The 15126-nt window shown below is 41.6% G+C and overlaps 1 protein-coding gene across 1 annotated transcript in view; it reads left to right on the top strand.

The window, feature by feature from the left end:
- Nucleotides 1–1493: 1493 nt before the first annotated feature.
- LOC309335093 (E3 ubiquitin-protein ligase RNF213-like) overlaps nucleotides 1494–15126 on the top strand; it is a 90762-nt gene continuing 77129 nt past the window's right edge. Inside the window, exons 1-7 of the mRNA XM_081850037.1 lie at nucleotides 1494–1512; nucleotides 2784–2930; nucleotides 5964–6154; nucleotides 6369–6500; nucleotides 7408–8112; nucleotides 12036–12211; nucleotides 14035–14193. Of these exons, the coding sequence (XP_081706163.1) occupies nucleotides 1509–1512; nucleotides 2784–2930; nucleotides 5964–6154; nucleotides 6369–6500; nucleotides 7408–8112; nucleotides 12036–12211; nucleotides 14035–14193 (1514 nt within the window). The 5' untranslated portion in view covers nucleotides 1494–1508. The remainder of the gene's footprint in view (nucleotides 1513–2783; nucleotides 2931–5963; nucleotides 6155–6368; nucleotides 6501–7407; nucleotides 8113–12035; nucleotides 12212–14034; nucleotides 14194–15126) is intronic.

Genomic DNA, 15126 nt, shown 5'->3' with positions numbered 1-15126 from the left:
GAAACCAGCGAATAATGTGTTGCAAACATATAAAGAAGGTAATCTCAATGAATTCTGGGGTTTGTAGTGCAGCAGCAGCAGCTGCATCTACCAGTTGTAGGTGAGGTGGAGAGACAGAGACTGATCACCCGTTATATTTGCATAGTGGCTGCTGATTGGGCCATTGCACTATCTGGCCCCGGGCCTGGAGTCCAGGGGTTGTGTGTGCTGAAGTGAAAGCTTGTGTGTGTGTGTGTGTGTGTGTGTGTGTCTCGCTCTCTCTCTCTCTCTCACACACACACTCACACTCTCTCTCTCTCACTCTCTCTCTCTCTCTCTCTCTCTCTCTCACACACACACACACACACACTCTCACTACAGTATTAGATATGGGGAAGAGCTGAGGCAAAATTTACAGACCTTCTGCACTCTTCTCTTTCCTATTTCAGTTAGTAGTGTCCAAGCTATTTCAACACATATGTTCCCAAGATGCTATTTTGACACCAATATTCTAGTTTTAAAATGGCAGCCATCTCCAAGTGCCCAGTGTGGGGATGGGCCTTGTGCCTTGCCACCCTTCAGTGGGTTTTCCTGACACGTTTCCCAATCCTTTAACAGTTGCATGTCATAGGTAGAAGTTAAGTGGGTGTAAGTGCCGCTTTGTCTCTTTGCTGCGGAAGGACGGCTTCTGCCAGGAGATTTTGAGGTGTGATCCTTTTGGGAAGCCGTATAAATAAACAAACACCAGAGGTGTTGTGAGGTGACAAGATCTTCCTGTCCTCAGCACCTTGTCTCAAGTGGAGGAGTCTGAGGAATGGAGCCAACTTTGTTTTTTCCCATCGCCAGTGTAGGTGGAATCGTGAGGCAGCAATTTGTGTTTGGCCTCCTCAGAATAAATACATATACACACACATGTTCCTTTGCTGTTAAGGACTTGTAAGCCAAACTGCTATAACCTTAAAACACATAAGTAGCTGTGCAAATAAGTTGCATTGTATTTAGCAAAATATCAGGCAGTGAAAGAGAAAACCGATGGGAGATTACACTTGAATTGGGCCTTGCTGATTCAATGAGACCATTGTGGGTTGGTAGTTCAATACAAAAACACTCTCCTGGTCAGTGATAAATTGTGGATAATGGAGTACAGTACCGACATAAAGTTTAGCAGTAATGCAGTATAAGCTTTGAAATCTTCATAACTGCATTGTGTTATCCTCACAATGTTTATGAGGTGGACAGGAGAAATGGTTCTTAGTCTTTAAAGGGTGAATGGCATTTCTTGTGTTATTTAAGACAGGCTGCAGTTTCTCTTTATAGGTGAAGGGGAAAGTGTCTTTGTATATGTTCAAAGAAACCTTTTTCTTACCCAGTTTCTAAATGTAAATACTGTAATTATGACAGAGATAGGTTGGGGGTGATACTAAATGGGCACACTAAAAAGAACAGGGATGGGCCTACAAGAAGAATAGTACCTGCAAGAGAGACTTTAAATCACTGCTCCTGCTAACCGGTTTTGAGGAGGAGACAGCATGGGTGAGAAGACCACTTACTACCATACTAGCTTTGATTAGTTGCACACTTTGTAGTATTAAAGTGTAGGTAAACTGAAGGCAGAAACTGAGCGAGAGATGTGGTAAATGCCCATCACCACTATGCCCACACTTAAAGCAATATACATATACCATACTGCACGGCCACTGCCAAAATAAATGTTTAGCTCAAAATACTGACATGCTTAGACACCAAACTACCTGAAGGAGCATCTCCACCCCATCATTCAGCCCAGACACCAGGGTGGATTTGATTTAAATCAAATTGATTTAAATCATGATTTAAATCACTAGTCAGTAAGACTTGATTTAAATCACTAGTCAGTAAGACTCGTTCTTGCGGGTATAATCTTAATATTTACAACCAGAAGAAGGTTTCATTTTTATAATAAATAAATTTTCAGAGTAGTTTTTACAGTTATATCAAAAATTACTGATTTGGTTATACTATTAGAAATACATAGACAGATACTTATGAAATTATTGTGAGGTTTAATAAGTTAACTGTTTATATTTGGACAACTTTTCTGATGTACTTCATTGGAAGGAGAAAAATAATCATTTTCTTAATAACAGTTTAAACAATTTATTTAACAAAATCAATAACATTATAGCATATGTATCCATGTTTGTTAAGTGTTGTGGTTAAACGTTGTTTTCCCTCCAAAAAACTTAGACTGAGCTTTAGCACACATGAAAAACTTAAAATAAATCTTTATTTCCCAATGAATAGCCTTTGGACTATAATGTAACTTAAATAGAAAACTATCTTTAGAAAGATTTTTCCTCCAAAAGCATTTTATTTTTAAAATCTGATTAAAATTTATAAAAATCAGATCAAACACCCTCCTATCAGGTGCCAAGGAAATAAACAACTATCTGACTTTTAGAAGACATCTGAAGGCAGCCCTGTTTAGGGAAGTTTTTTATGTTTTAAGTTTTATTGTGTTTTTAATATTCTGTTGGGAACCGCCCAGAGTGGCTTATTGTAATTGAAACCTATCTGTATGCATTTGTGTGTGTGTGTGTTGGAAGTGGGTTCCTGTGTTTATAACATACTGTTAAAATACAGAACTAGTGAACTTATCCGGATCTGATGAATCATTAAGCAGAACTACATTTATTAATTCTCTATGAATATATAAAATGTTACTCCAGTTAGTTTTGTTTCACTGAGTGAAACAATATGCAAGCAAGTTGTATGACTAATGTCACCTCACCCCATTTGTCTTTCGTTTTCTTGCTTTCCAACAGGCTGGGGGAAAAACTTCACCCTGGATCAGCAATTGCATGAAAAGGGCTTTAAATGCCCTGAATGTGGCAGTGCTCAGCCTGCATCTCACAAATTCTGCAGTGACTGTGGGAAGAAGTTAGCTGAGGCTTCTTCTACCAGCACACAAAGTAAGTGATTTACAGCCTTAACCAAGAATCATAAAATAGTGTACAACTACTTTCCAAGATGAATTAGGGACACAATGAAAATACGTAAAAGACATTGAAAGTTCTAGAATCATTGGTGTCTGTCTGGTTTATTGCCCCCCTTGCCTATGAATGTTCCGGACATTGCAGAGTTGTTGCTTACCTCTCCTTGCTTACCTCTCCTTGCCTTTTTGTGTTCCTGATGCGGGTGCCGCTGTGAGTTAAACCACAGAGCCTAGGGTTTGCCGATCAGAAGGTTGGTCGTTCAAATCCCCGCCACGGGGTGAGCTCCCATTGTTTGATCCCTGCTCCTCCCAACCTAGCAGTTTGAAAGCATGCCAAAGTGCAAGTAGATAAATAGGTACCGCTCTGGTGGGAAGGTAAACGCCGTTTCCATGCGCTGCTCTGGTTCGCCAGAAGCGGCTTAGTCATGCTGGCCGCATGACTTGTACGCCGGCTCCCTCGGCCAATAAAGCGAGATGAGCGCCACAACCCCAGAGTAGGCAACGACTGGACCTAATGGTCAGGGGTCCCTTTACCTTTACCTTTAACTCTGTATTGGAGAGTAAGTGTAAAATTCAACTGGTAGTACAGTGGTCCCTCAGTTTAAGAACAGTCCTGTTTAAGAACGATTCAGTTTATGAACTCTGCAAAACCGGAAATAGTGTCCCGGTTTGCGAACTTTACCTCGGTCTAAGAACGGAATCTGAACGATGGAAGGGCACCGGCGGCAGGAGGCCTCATTAGGGAAAGCTTGCCTCGGTTTAAGAATGGACTTCCAGAACAGATTAAGTTCGTAAACCGAGGTACCACTGTAATTTAATCAGTAATAGCATGAGATGTATATAAGTTCCAGTTTGTGCATATGTTATTTCTGTCTCTCTCTCCACTCTTTTCTCCCATACCATGTTTTCATTCTCTTTTGGAGTATTAGTTGTTGAGTTAAATGCACTGTTTTAAAAAACCACTAAACCCATGCCCCCAAACCTTAACTGGGTAAATGTGTTGGGGTATGTGTTCCTGGAAGTCCAAAGAAGTGATTAAATTTCTCCAACAGCAAGACACACGCTTAGCAGTATTTTACGGATTATATTGCCTCCATTCATAGTTCAAGATATTATACATTTCACACATATGACAAGACAAGTTCTCCAAGCTTCTAAACACTAGCAGTTCCAACTTACTCAAAATTTACAGAAAGCAACTGTCCAAACGCCTAACTCTTGCAATTTCCCACAGTTCTCTGTTCTCCCAACTGCCCTCTTCTCTTCCTCAGGAATGTGGATGTGGGAGAATATTTCATATGCAACAGTATGTGATAAGTCACCCAGCAACTAGATAAGAAAACCACAATCCCCTTGCAGCTGCACTTTGGAAAAAATAAATGAATGTCCAGCTTTCCCCCCTCCAGCTTTTTGTCCTTCACTTGCCCATTTTCTGCACACTCCTAACACTTCCCTTACCTCATGATTCTTATTACACATCTACTTTCCCTTATGCTATAAAGTGAGGAACGCTACAGCACTCTGCGATCTATGCAAACATAGATCCAAAAACACATCTCTGTCCCTTACCTGAGAGATACTATCTTAAGAATATAATGGTGGTAACAAGAGGCTGCTCTTCCTTCTCACCATGCCATCTGCAGTGGGGGGAAAAGTTTGACAAGCATAATTATGGCCCAAACATGCTAGAATAACACCACTGGGGGAAAACAGCTGTTAGAAGGCTTGTTATGTGACCCATTTATTTATTAAAACATTCTGTCTGTCTTAAACAAAATGCCAAACGCGGCTTATATAAAAAAATCAAATAGGCACAGCCAAATGGGTTGGTGGACATTAGTCAAACAGCTTGCATATGTGTTGTTAACACTCTGTGTGAAAAAAAACTGAAACATTAAGATATATACAGCAACAGATTTAAAAAAACACTGCAGACCAAAATGGCAATGGTGCAATAGCCACAGAGAAAGTGTAACTTACTTTGTTGTTGTACATTAATTAAAATAATTACCGTATTTTTTGCACCATAACACTCACTTTTTTCCTCCTAGAAAGTAAGGGGAAATGTCTGTGCGTGTTATGGAGGGAATGCCTATGGGTGGCGGGGGGGATCTGCTGCAGTCGTGAGCAGAGAATCCATGGTTCCCCTTCCCTCCTCCGTGGCTCGCTTTGAAACAGCAAAGCGGGAGAAGAGCCGCGGAGTGGGGAGGAGAGAGGGACAGAGAGTCTGCTTGCTTTAAAGGAGCAAAGCGTCATTAGCAACATCCTTCTCCACCCACCCCACGCATGCTCCTTGTCCCTTGAGTGCTTTTCCTTCCCTCCCCACTTAAAACGTGATTACAAAGCACAGATCCACATGGATCCTCAGGATTTTTGCACTGGGTCACCCCAAATTCACCATCAGATCACATAGCATGTCCATGGCTACATCTTGCACCAAAAAAATCACGGACCCACTGTTGCCTGGGGCCACAGTGGTGCAAAAACGTGGTTACAAAGCATGGATCCACATGGATCCTCAGGATTTTTGCATTGGGCTACTCCAAACTCACTGTCAGATCGCATGTCTGTGGCCACAGCATGAACCACAAAAATCATACATCCACTGTTTAGAATATTTTTTTTCTTGTTTTCCTCCTCTAAATACTGCATGCGTGTTATGGTCGGGTGCGTGTTATAGAGCGAAAAATACGGTACTTTCTGCAGTATGATGAATGGGATGCGCTAATAAAATGAAATGTGAATTATAGAGACAGTATCTGAGATGTGTTGTTGCATCAGAAAGGCAAGCATATGCTCTTCAATTTCTTCATTGAAAGAGAGGTGTAACCTGGGGTTCATGCCTGGGGATTTAATAATTAAATAATGCTCTTTGTGGGCCTGACAGAAAATTTACTGACTTCTGTGTCTTAAAATGTTGGTTCCTGTTCACCACTGAGACCCCCAGCCCTGCCTCTGAACTAATGTCAGACTTCTCCATAGATAACTTTCTGCAATTCTTCTGTTTCAGTTGCAGAAAACAGAGATGCAAAACTGACTTCAGTGCTGGAGATGGAGCCTGGGGGCGAACTGAGAGTGGAAAGCTCCCCTTCCTTGGGATCTTCCGTTGATAAGCAGCCACTAACTGGGGAAGCACAAGGGGAGCCAGAAAAATCTTTATCTGAGAGCCCTGGGAGTCAAGCCTCTCTCACACAGAAAAAAGTGAGTACATTTGAGAACAGGTTGGGCATAGTGCAGAGTTTTCAGAAATACAAACTTTCGCTTCCTGCTGTCTGCTATGGTGGAGCTGTTAAGTGTGCTTTGCTGATGCTTCTTGAAATGGCCACTTGGTTTAAAGTTGCTGCATTGATAGGCAAGCAGTTACATTTTGCTTACAAATGCTAAGCTCTCTGAAAGCAAGGCTATTTTTCAACAGGCAGTAAAAGTTGAGAACGATGTTGACTGGAATGAGTTGAATGAGGATGATAACCCTCCTTCCAGAAAAAGGAAAAAGGAGAAACCAGACCTATATGAGGGCAGCAGCCCATGCTCAAGCCCGCAGCAGGTAGTTTTTCCTATGTGCAGTGAGTAATTATGTAAGTGAATTGGTCTGAAGTATCAGTTGCCAGTCAAGTGTCTGCTGTGAATTGCTGATTGGAAAAATGCATTTTTGTCAGAATCCTTGACTAGTTCTTGCAAATAGAAAACCCTGCCCAAAATCCTGGAGAGCTACTGCCACTGCACTGAGCTGGATGGACCAATGGCCTGATTCAATCTAAGGCAGCTTCCTATGAAAGCTAGGTTTTCTCACCCATGGAAAATGGCAGCCATGGGTGCATTATGTTCCATCTTCAGATTCAGGTCCAGTTTCAAGGGACGCTCCACAAAAAGCATATTACAGTAATCCAGTCTTGAGTTCACCAATGCATGAGTCATAGCAGAAAGTTATTTCTGTCCAGGAAAGTGCATAATTGCATACCAATCAGTTGATAGGAGGTGCTCCTTGCCATGGATTGAAGGACAAATAATTAGTAGTACAGTCGTACCTCTGCTCCCGAATGCCTTAGGAGTTGAACGTTCCGGCTCCCGAATGATCGAAAGCCAGAAGTGAGTGTTCTGGTTTTCGAACGCTTTTTTGGAAGCCCGAATGTCTGACACAGCTTCCGCTATTGTTTCTGGCGTGCCTCCGCATTCGGAAACCAATCAGAAACGTGCCTTGGTTTCTGAACATTTCGGAAGTTGAACGGACTTCCAGAATGGATTATGTTTGACTTACAAAGTACCACTGTAATAATAACGGGTGTGCCTAGGTCTTTTCCATAGCTAAGAGTGGAAGCATATGCTGGGCAGGTTAATATTGAGGATGTAGGGTGAATGATCTATTCTTGCTTTACCTCTGAACCTTTAAAAGCAGGGTTTCTCCATTTTAAGAGGTGAGTGTTATTTTATTTTATTTTATTTTTTCCATCATGCAGAAGAAGAAAAAGAAGAAGAAAAAGAAAAGGCATCCCTCAGATGCTGAAGTTCAGGACTCCTCAATGACATCCTTGACAAGTTGTTTTAGTTCAGCACCACCAAGTCTTGATCACTTTAGCCCCGAAGTGACAGATGCAAAAAACCAACCAAAGGAAATTCAAAGCCCAGAAGATAAATTGACCAAATCAGACAAGGAGTCAGCTGGTGACAGTGGAGGTCAGATTAAAAGTAGCCCCTTAGACATAAATCAGAGTCTAGCAGTTGTTGCAGAAAAATATGTTGGGGATATTGATACCAAGAGTCAGGATAGTAATAATGGTGCAGCAGACCAGCATGTTGGTGCTGCAGTTGCAGAAGAGAAGATGGAGGAGGAGAGCTCTGAAAAGAATGATGTAATTGGTGAACAGACAGGTTCTAGTAAAGAACAAAGTAAGACAAGTTCTACTGCAACTGACCTGTCTCAGGGAAATATATCAGATACCCAGACTTTGGTTGCAACACAACCTAATTCTGATGGAGATGCAGAGAGTGCCTCTTTGGACCCTTGCTGTACTGGTGAATCTTCCGAAAATGAAGTTGCAAAATCAAGTACAGAAGATCAAACTCGGGAAATTAAGACAACTTTGTCTGAATCGGAAGTGAGCCCAGGTCGTAAGAAAAAAGTTGAAGAGACCAAGCAACAGACAAGTGCTTCGGTTTCAAAGGTATGTTGCCTGCAGTCCTATTGGCTGTCTCATTGTGTGGGCATATGTCTGCTTCCATTGCCTTCTTGGGTGTTTTCCTGAATAGGAGAGTTCGAGCTGCATGTCATCCATTTGCTTATTAATGAAAGTAGAAATTACATCTCTAGATGACCTCCCCATGTCGTTTCATGCAGTTGTTGAACAGAGTAGAAGGCAGTATCGAGTCCTGCAGGCGGTAGTGGACTTTGTGGTGGACTGACGCCACTTACCTGATCTCCTGACAGCTGTGCCGCTGCTGCTTACTGGGGAAAGAAGGGCGAGGCAGCATAGAGGTTGGCATGGAGCAAATCCACCAGCACAGCCAGTCCTAGCACCATCTTCTGGAATCTACAATCCAGGATGGACTAGAACCACTGCAGAACTGTTACCTGTTAACTTCATCCTAGAATGGTACTCCCAAAAGGTGCTGTGCTTGGTATCAAAAGTTGTCAAGAAATTCAAATAGGACTAACAGACAGAATCAGCTCCAGGTTTCAGGGGGCCCCAGGCAAAATAATCCTGCCCCCGTTGAATTTATCAGGCATAGGGCAAGAAGCAGCAGTGAGAGGAGTACAGTGAACAAATCATCCTTGTCATCCTTCCCCAATGTCCCTGGTGTTAGTCCCTTGATTGGGTTAAGATGGGTTAGTCCCTTGATTGCTGAAGCTTCTTTAGGTTCCAGGATTGGTCTTTTTTTAAAAGGCATTTAGCCTAATAATAATAATAATAATAATAATAATAATAATAATAATAATTTATTATTTATACCCCGCCCATCTGGCTGGGTTTCCTCAGCCACTCTGGGTGGCTTCCAACTGAATATTAAAAACAATACAGCATTAGACATTAAAAACGTCCCTAAAGAGGGTCGCCTTCAGTTGCCTTTTAAAAGTAAAATAGTTGTTTATTGCCTTGACATCTGGTGGGAGGGCGTTCCACAGGGCAGGCGCCACTACCGAGAAGGCCCTCTGCCTGCTTCCCTGTAACCTTACTTCTCGCAATGAGGGAACCGCCAGAAGGCCCTCGGCGCTGGATCTCAGTGTCCGGGCAGAACGATGGAGGTGGAGATGCTCCTTCAGGTATACTGGACCGAGGCCATTTAGGGCTTTAAAGGTCAGCACCAACACTTTGAATTGTGCTCGGAAACGTACTGGGAGCCAATGCAGATCTGGACAAGCTCCCTGCTCTGGACTGGATGGTTCCCTTTCAGAATCTTTCCTTTGTTGCCCAGGGCTGTAAGATTCACTGAGGGATTGAAAAGAAAGCCGTCCTTTTGTGTCCTCCCAATTCCCCTGATTTTATGTTGCATAAGTGCATTGGGGAGGCGCTTAAGGGATCACATGCTAGCTTGTCTGATCTAGTTGCATAGCGCACTGGGCCACAGTGGAAGAAAATACTTAAAGGCAGCCCATCCAACCTGACCCAGTGAAGAGCCAGGTTTTACCACCAGGATTCACCAGAGGCTGCTGAAAACAAAATATTGTGGGGGAGATACCCCACCCGCCTAGTCCATGGCTTCTAAAATAACCCCTTCTGATGACCTGTCTCAAGCATAATTTTCTCATTGGGAGGCGGCTCAAGATTAAGCTCCCCCACCCCCATATTTGTGTGTGTGTGTGTGTATATACACACACACAATTTATTAATTTTATAACAACAAAAAACCCAAAAAACAAACATCACAATCAAAATCATACATCTTAATTGACTTCCCTTCACTCTCCCTCCTGGTTCCATTATTTTATACTTCTTCGCACACATCCACAAAATCTTATGTTCTTAAATATCCAATTTTAAAACCTTATTCACGTTGTTACAAGTGACCTTTAAAAGTTCAACTAATGTAAAAGCCTATACACAAAGCTTGCTAAATATGCCTTGAACATCCCCCTCTTTTTTAAAAAAAGAAAGAAAACAACGTCCTTTTTCTTTCTATAGTTTCAAAATGTCTAGTATGTCCTGCATAGTTCATTAGTTTGTTTTGCCAGTCTCCTTCATCATCTTTGGTGGTGGCTTCTTCTTTCTATAGGGATGGGCTGGTCTTGGCCTGGCATCCATTCTCAGATGCAGGAACAAAGTCTTTTGCATGGTAAATCCGTTAGGTCCAGTGTCTTTCAGAATCATAGCTTCTGTTTTTTTAAAAACAAAAGTCATTTTCAACATTCTCTTCAAATCTTTATATATCACTTCCCAAGCCTTCTTAATAATTTTGCATTGCCACCACATATGGTAGCCTCTCATACCTTTTACCTGCCCTTCCTGCTTCATCTCCATCACCGCCAAAGCTTCCCAAATCAATTCACACAAGGTGTCATTTTTGTCATAGACCACCCTCACTTTCCCTTGCATTTTCCTCAAACCTCGTACCTCAGCCTTTCCCATGTTAGTGGTATGTGCATCCACTTCTTTAAATTGTCCCACAGCCTCTGAAAGTAAATTAGTATTTTTCCAAACTAGAGAGGCTGCCTTATCAGCATTTTGCTTTATTTCTTTTGTCTGATCAAACAATTCTCTTTTAAATTCTAAAAGTAAGTCAAATAATTCATATTTCTCTTGTCTTATGGCTTTGCTGGTTTGTTTCAGCATTAATATTTTTTCTGCCAATTCTAATTTGAGATGGGGCTGCAGTTCTCTTGATGTTTCCCAGCTTCCTTTCTAAGATTAAATTTCAAAACAAAAAGTCCTTTCCCACCAGGGAAAGTGTTATTTTGGCTTTATCAGTACTTTGTCAAGGCCGTTTCACTAGACTCAATAAAAAACCCCCGTACTTCCAGCCTCCTCCCTCCCTCCCTTCTACTTTGCACACAAAAACAAATTTTAGCAGATTTAACAATTGTATATCCCTTTCTTTACATCCGTTAACATCAGAGTAATTTTTAATTGCCAATACTGTAAAAATAAAACTGAATTATTTGAAAATCCGATTTAGGCCAATATTAGCAATGAATATTATAGTCCTTTTTTTCATAATCTTGATTTTTAACCAGCTGTTACCTTTTAATAAAATAAGTCCACAATTATAATTCCGTTAGGTTAGATGTCTTCAGCACTCTGAAAGCTCAAAAACTTCTTTCCTACAAGTAGCATAAATTCAGAGGGTCAGTCCAATCTTTCTTCCTGAGAGGAAATTTGTGATATTCTTCCATACAATAACAGTGCAGTCCTTCTCCGCTTTAGCCTCCATTTAAAGTCAAGTTCAATTGCAACATAGGATGGATTCAAATTCAAGTCAAGATCAATGTATTTTTTTAAAGAGAAAATCTTGAGAGCTTGGTGAAATCTTTTAATCCTTATTATTCATTAGCTAACTTATCTTCCAAAGTGAACTTCATCAATACTTCACTTTCGTGCTCATATCACCAGGAATGGGAGCGGACTTCCTTTTAACATTCCTGTTTTTTGCCAAATCAATCAAATTAAGCACTCCTCACCTTTGCAATCGCCTTCAGTCTTCTGGAAAGGTAACCAGCCCATGGCTGGATTGGAGGTTTTGCTCTCTACGAAGCCACATTGGTGCCTAGCTCGCCGGCACACTTGGCTCCCCCCGCCCCCACTCTCTGCGCCTTTCGGCACAAAGGCAGGGGCTGGCAGTACCGAGTGGCCGTTAGTGAGCCGCAGGACCCCGAGACACCTCAGTGCTCCTCTTGGGTCTTTTTGGGGAGGTGCATCGCCCTTGCACTCTTCCCCTTAGGCTCCAATAGGGCCAAATTTGACAGGAGCTGTCAGATTCGCGGTCCGCTCGCCATCTTGCGGAAACTTCTAAAATAACCCCTTCTGATGACGTGTCTCAAGCATAATTTTCTCCTTGGTAGCAGGGCACAATATTAAGTCCCCCCACCCCTTTCAAGCCACAAGGGACTAGTACATTTTTTCAAGCATTTGAATCACATATGCCTGTGTTACAGAAAGCCAAGTTGGAAGAACAGACAAGAGCGGAAAATGTCTGCAAAAAAACAGAAGAAGCAGCAACTCCAGCAGAAGGGTCTGAGAAGGGAAAGACTTCTGCTGCTACCAATGAGAAGAAGCAACAGAAAGATCAAAAGACTAAGAAGCAGCAGGCAAACCAGGAAGTCAAGCAGAGGTATAGCACATTTCTGTTTATTTCAAAAGTGGTATTAGATTGGAACTGGCCAGTAGCAGTTGTTGCATAGTTCTGATCCGAAAGGTTAGAAACACGAAACTTTACTAAATCTGAAATTACCGCAAATACTCATCTAACCCACTTCACTATGTAGTGTTCATAGATCTTCCCAGTGCCACCAACATCTCATTAGTACCATTTCTAAAATACTATTATTTCTGTAAAGCATTTTTTAAAAGACCGCAATGGATAAGCTAACTGTTTGAGCAATCATTTTTACCCACTCATTATTTCTGTATTGATCAGTTCATTTTATTTTTTAGGAAGAAGGCGGAAGATAATAAACATTACACTTTTTAACATACCTGCTTGTTTTCCCTTTTGACATAAGCAACTTAAGGGTAGAGCAATCCATATTACAGGGAGCCAGTTTAATTTACCTTGGGATAAATTATGCCAGTGTGACTTATCCTTATTCCAAACTCCACTCAGAAGCCTAATGGAGGGAAAGAAGTCTTTAAAGTTGAGTTTGACTTATCCAACCCCTTTAGCCAGTGTAACTCTCACTGGGTTGCTAGGTCATATGACTGAGCTGAACAGAATTTGGAATAAGGTTAAATCTGCCTCTCGACACCCCCAACATGCCCTGGAACACGCCCCCCCCCCCCGGACTAAAAGCCTCAGTTCAGCTGGCTGAGCCAGGATGGAGGACTTGCCTAGAATATCTCTGGCTAAGCCAGCATGAAAGCCTTCAGTTGGTGTAGGAGACTGCCTGTTCCAAACATTACTCATCCTAGTGGATCTTGGGTTTGGATTGCTCCCTTAAATTGGTGACAGCCACAGCTTCTCTTGAGGTTGTACCATGCCAGCCCAGGCGTAGCTCCACCCTTGCTGGTGTAATGTCTTTGCATCTTATTTGGGCAGAAGCCTGTCTGCTTATGTACTGCTACACATATGGACTTCCTATGTCTTTTCCAACACATAATTGATGTAATATAGTATTGGCATAGGTACTGCCAAAACTTTAGAGACTAAGATGCAACTGTTCCTATCCTTGGCACTAACAATATCCGTTCAGCTTGGAACTGAAGTTGGGAGGGTGGAGGCTTCTTAATGGCTCTGCACGTAACACTTAGAGCCAAAACAAATATCCAGCTGAACTTTTTGGCTTGGGGGGCATGGAGGGCACGGGTGTGAAGGAAACACACACCGTAGTTTATTTCATTTGCCAAACCCTGACACCCTCATCACCCTGGCAATTGGGGTGAACAGTATTAGTGAACCTTGTACATTTTGGGTGGTGGTCAACTGTTAATTTCAACGGGTCTACTCAGAGTAAAACTTAAGGAGAATGGCTAAATTAGGTCCATTAATTTAGATGGGTCTGCTCTGAGTAATGCCTATTGCTTTTAATTCCCAGCAATGGCATATTTTGGATTCTTTGAGCATCTGTTTGCATTTTCTGACCATAGGAACTATCTTGTATAGAATAATATGAATTTGAACTGATTTGTGAACCTGGATCATACTGTTTGGTATAATGAATATTAGCTGAAATTTATAGGAAAAAAATTGAGTTTTGATATCTCACCATCTGTTCCTTGAAGCTTCTGAAAGACTTCTCTAATTTTATTCATACAGTGATACTTGGTGTCTCTTCTTGGTAGTTTTCTCCTCTCCTCTCCTCTAACATATACTGTAGAGTTGTGGTGTGGACTCTTCAATGCCATGGAACCATTTCCTGTTCTGATACATTGTGGTGCCCTACTCCATAAATTCACCAAAATATGTTATACTGACCATTGTTGTCTTCACTGTTGCAGCCATGTGAGTTCTGATGAAGGCGTTACAGTATATTTTCATGCTATACTTTCCAAGGACTTCAAGTTGGATGCTGGGAAGCACAAAGTTTTTGTCAGGGCACAAGGCATATCTGGCTATGTTAACTGGAAGGAAAATGTCTGTGAGATGACTTTCACAAAGTGAGTACAATTTTGTGCATTCATGCAAGTTTTGGAATGGATTCATGGGCCAGAAAGAATATTGCTATATGTAGAAGTGCTAGATGATGGTAACAAATAATATCTGGCAAGGTATTTCGTCTCCCCTTTGATTTTTTCATTACCTCTGTCCTAGCATTCTTGCTTTATCTTTTTCCAACTCTGCGGTTACTAATTTCCCCCCTAGTTCAGATAAGGCAGTTTTCATTAACCACTGTGTGATTGGGCCGCACTGACTGGGAACAGATGTCTACTTTTAAACATGTCTCCAATTAAACATGATGACCAGAGGAGAAAGATATTACAGAAAGAACAAGCGCCATTTTTATTCTCTCATTAGCAAGGTGAAACTGTAAAACTCCTTTGCTATCTTTATTATTGCCAGGAGGTATGATGTTACATTTACAGTATTGAATTTTTTTAAAAAATAAATGCAGCAGCATACAAATGATGTTGTTATCCTTGTTACTTTGAAGTGGTAGTTGTGACTCTTGATTTTTAAAAACGTTTTGCTGTTCTCCTTGTTGTAAGCCATTTTGAGCACTATTTCTCTCTCTCTCTCTCTCTCTCTCTCTCTGTGTGTGTGTGTGTGTGTGTGTGTGTGTGTAAAGTTTGCATGATGATAATGAAGTATTGTAACTGGATGTACCTCTGGGGTGGAGGCAAACCCTGTAATATGGAGTGATGTGGCCAATACTGGACCAACTTTAAGGGAGAATTATGTGTCTCTGTGTGAACTCTCATACATCTCCTCTAGGAATCCCTTACTTTATATGCACATCAACATGCTATGTAGGCTACCAAATTCTTGCCCTCTGGCTACTAAGGCTGCTTGCTTGTTCCTCACATTGCCGTAATAGCTATTAGGCTACATTATTCTTTTGTAGATTGTTCCACTATTAACCTCTTGAGAGT

This window comes from Podarcis erhardii (genome assembly GCF_964252035.2).
Source record: "Podarcis erhardii genome assembly, chromosome: 2".
NCBI classification, from domain to species: Eukaryota; Metazoa; Chordata; class Lepidosauria; order Squamata; family Lacertidae; genus Podarcis; species Podarcis erhardii.
This window is presented reverse-complemented; position numbering and strand designations above follow the sequence as displayed.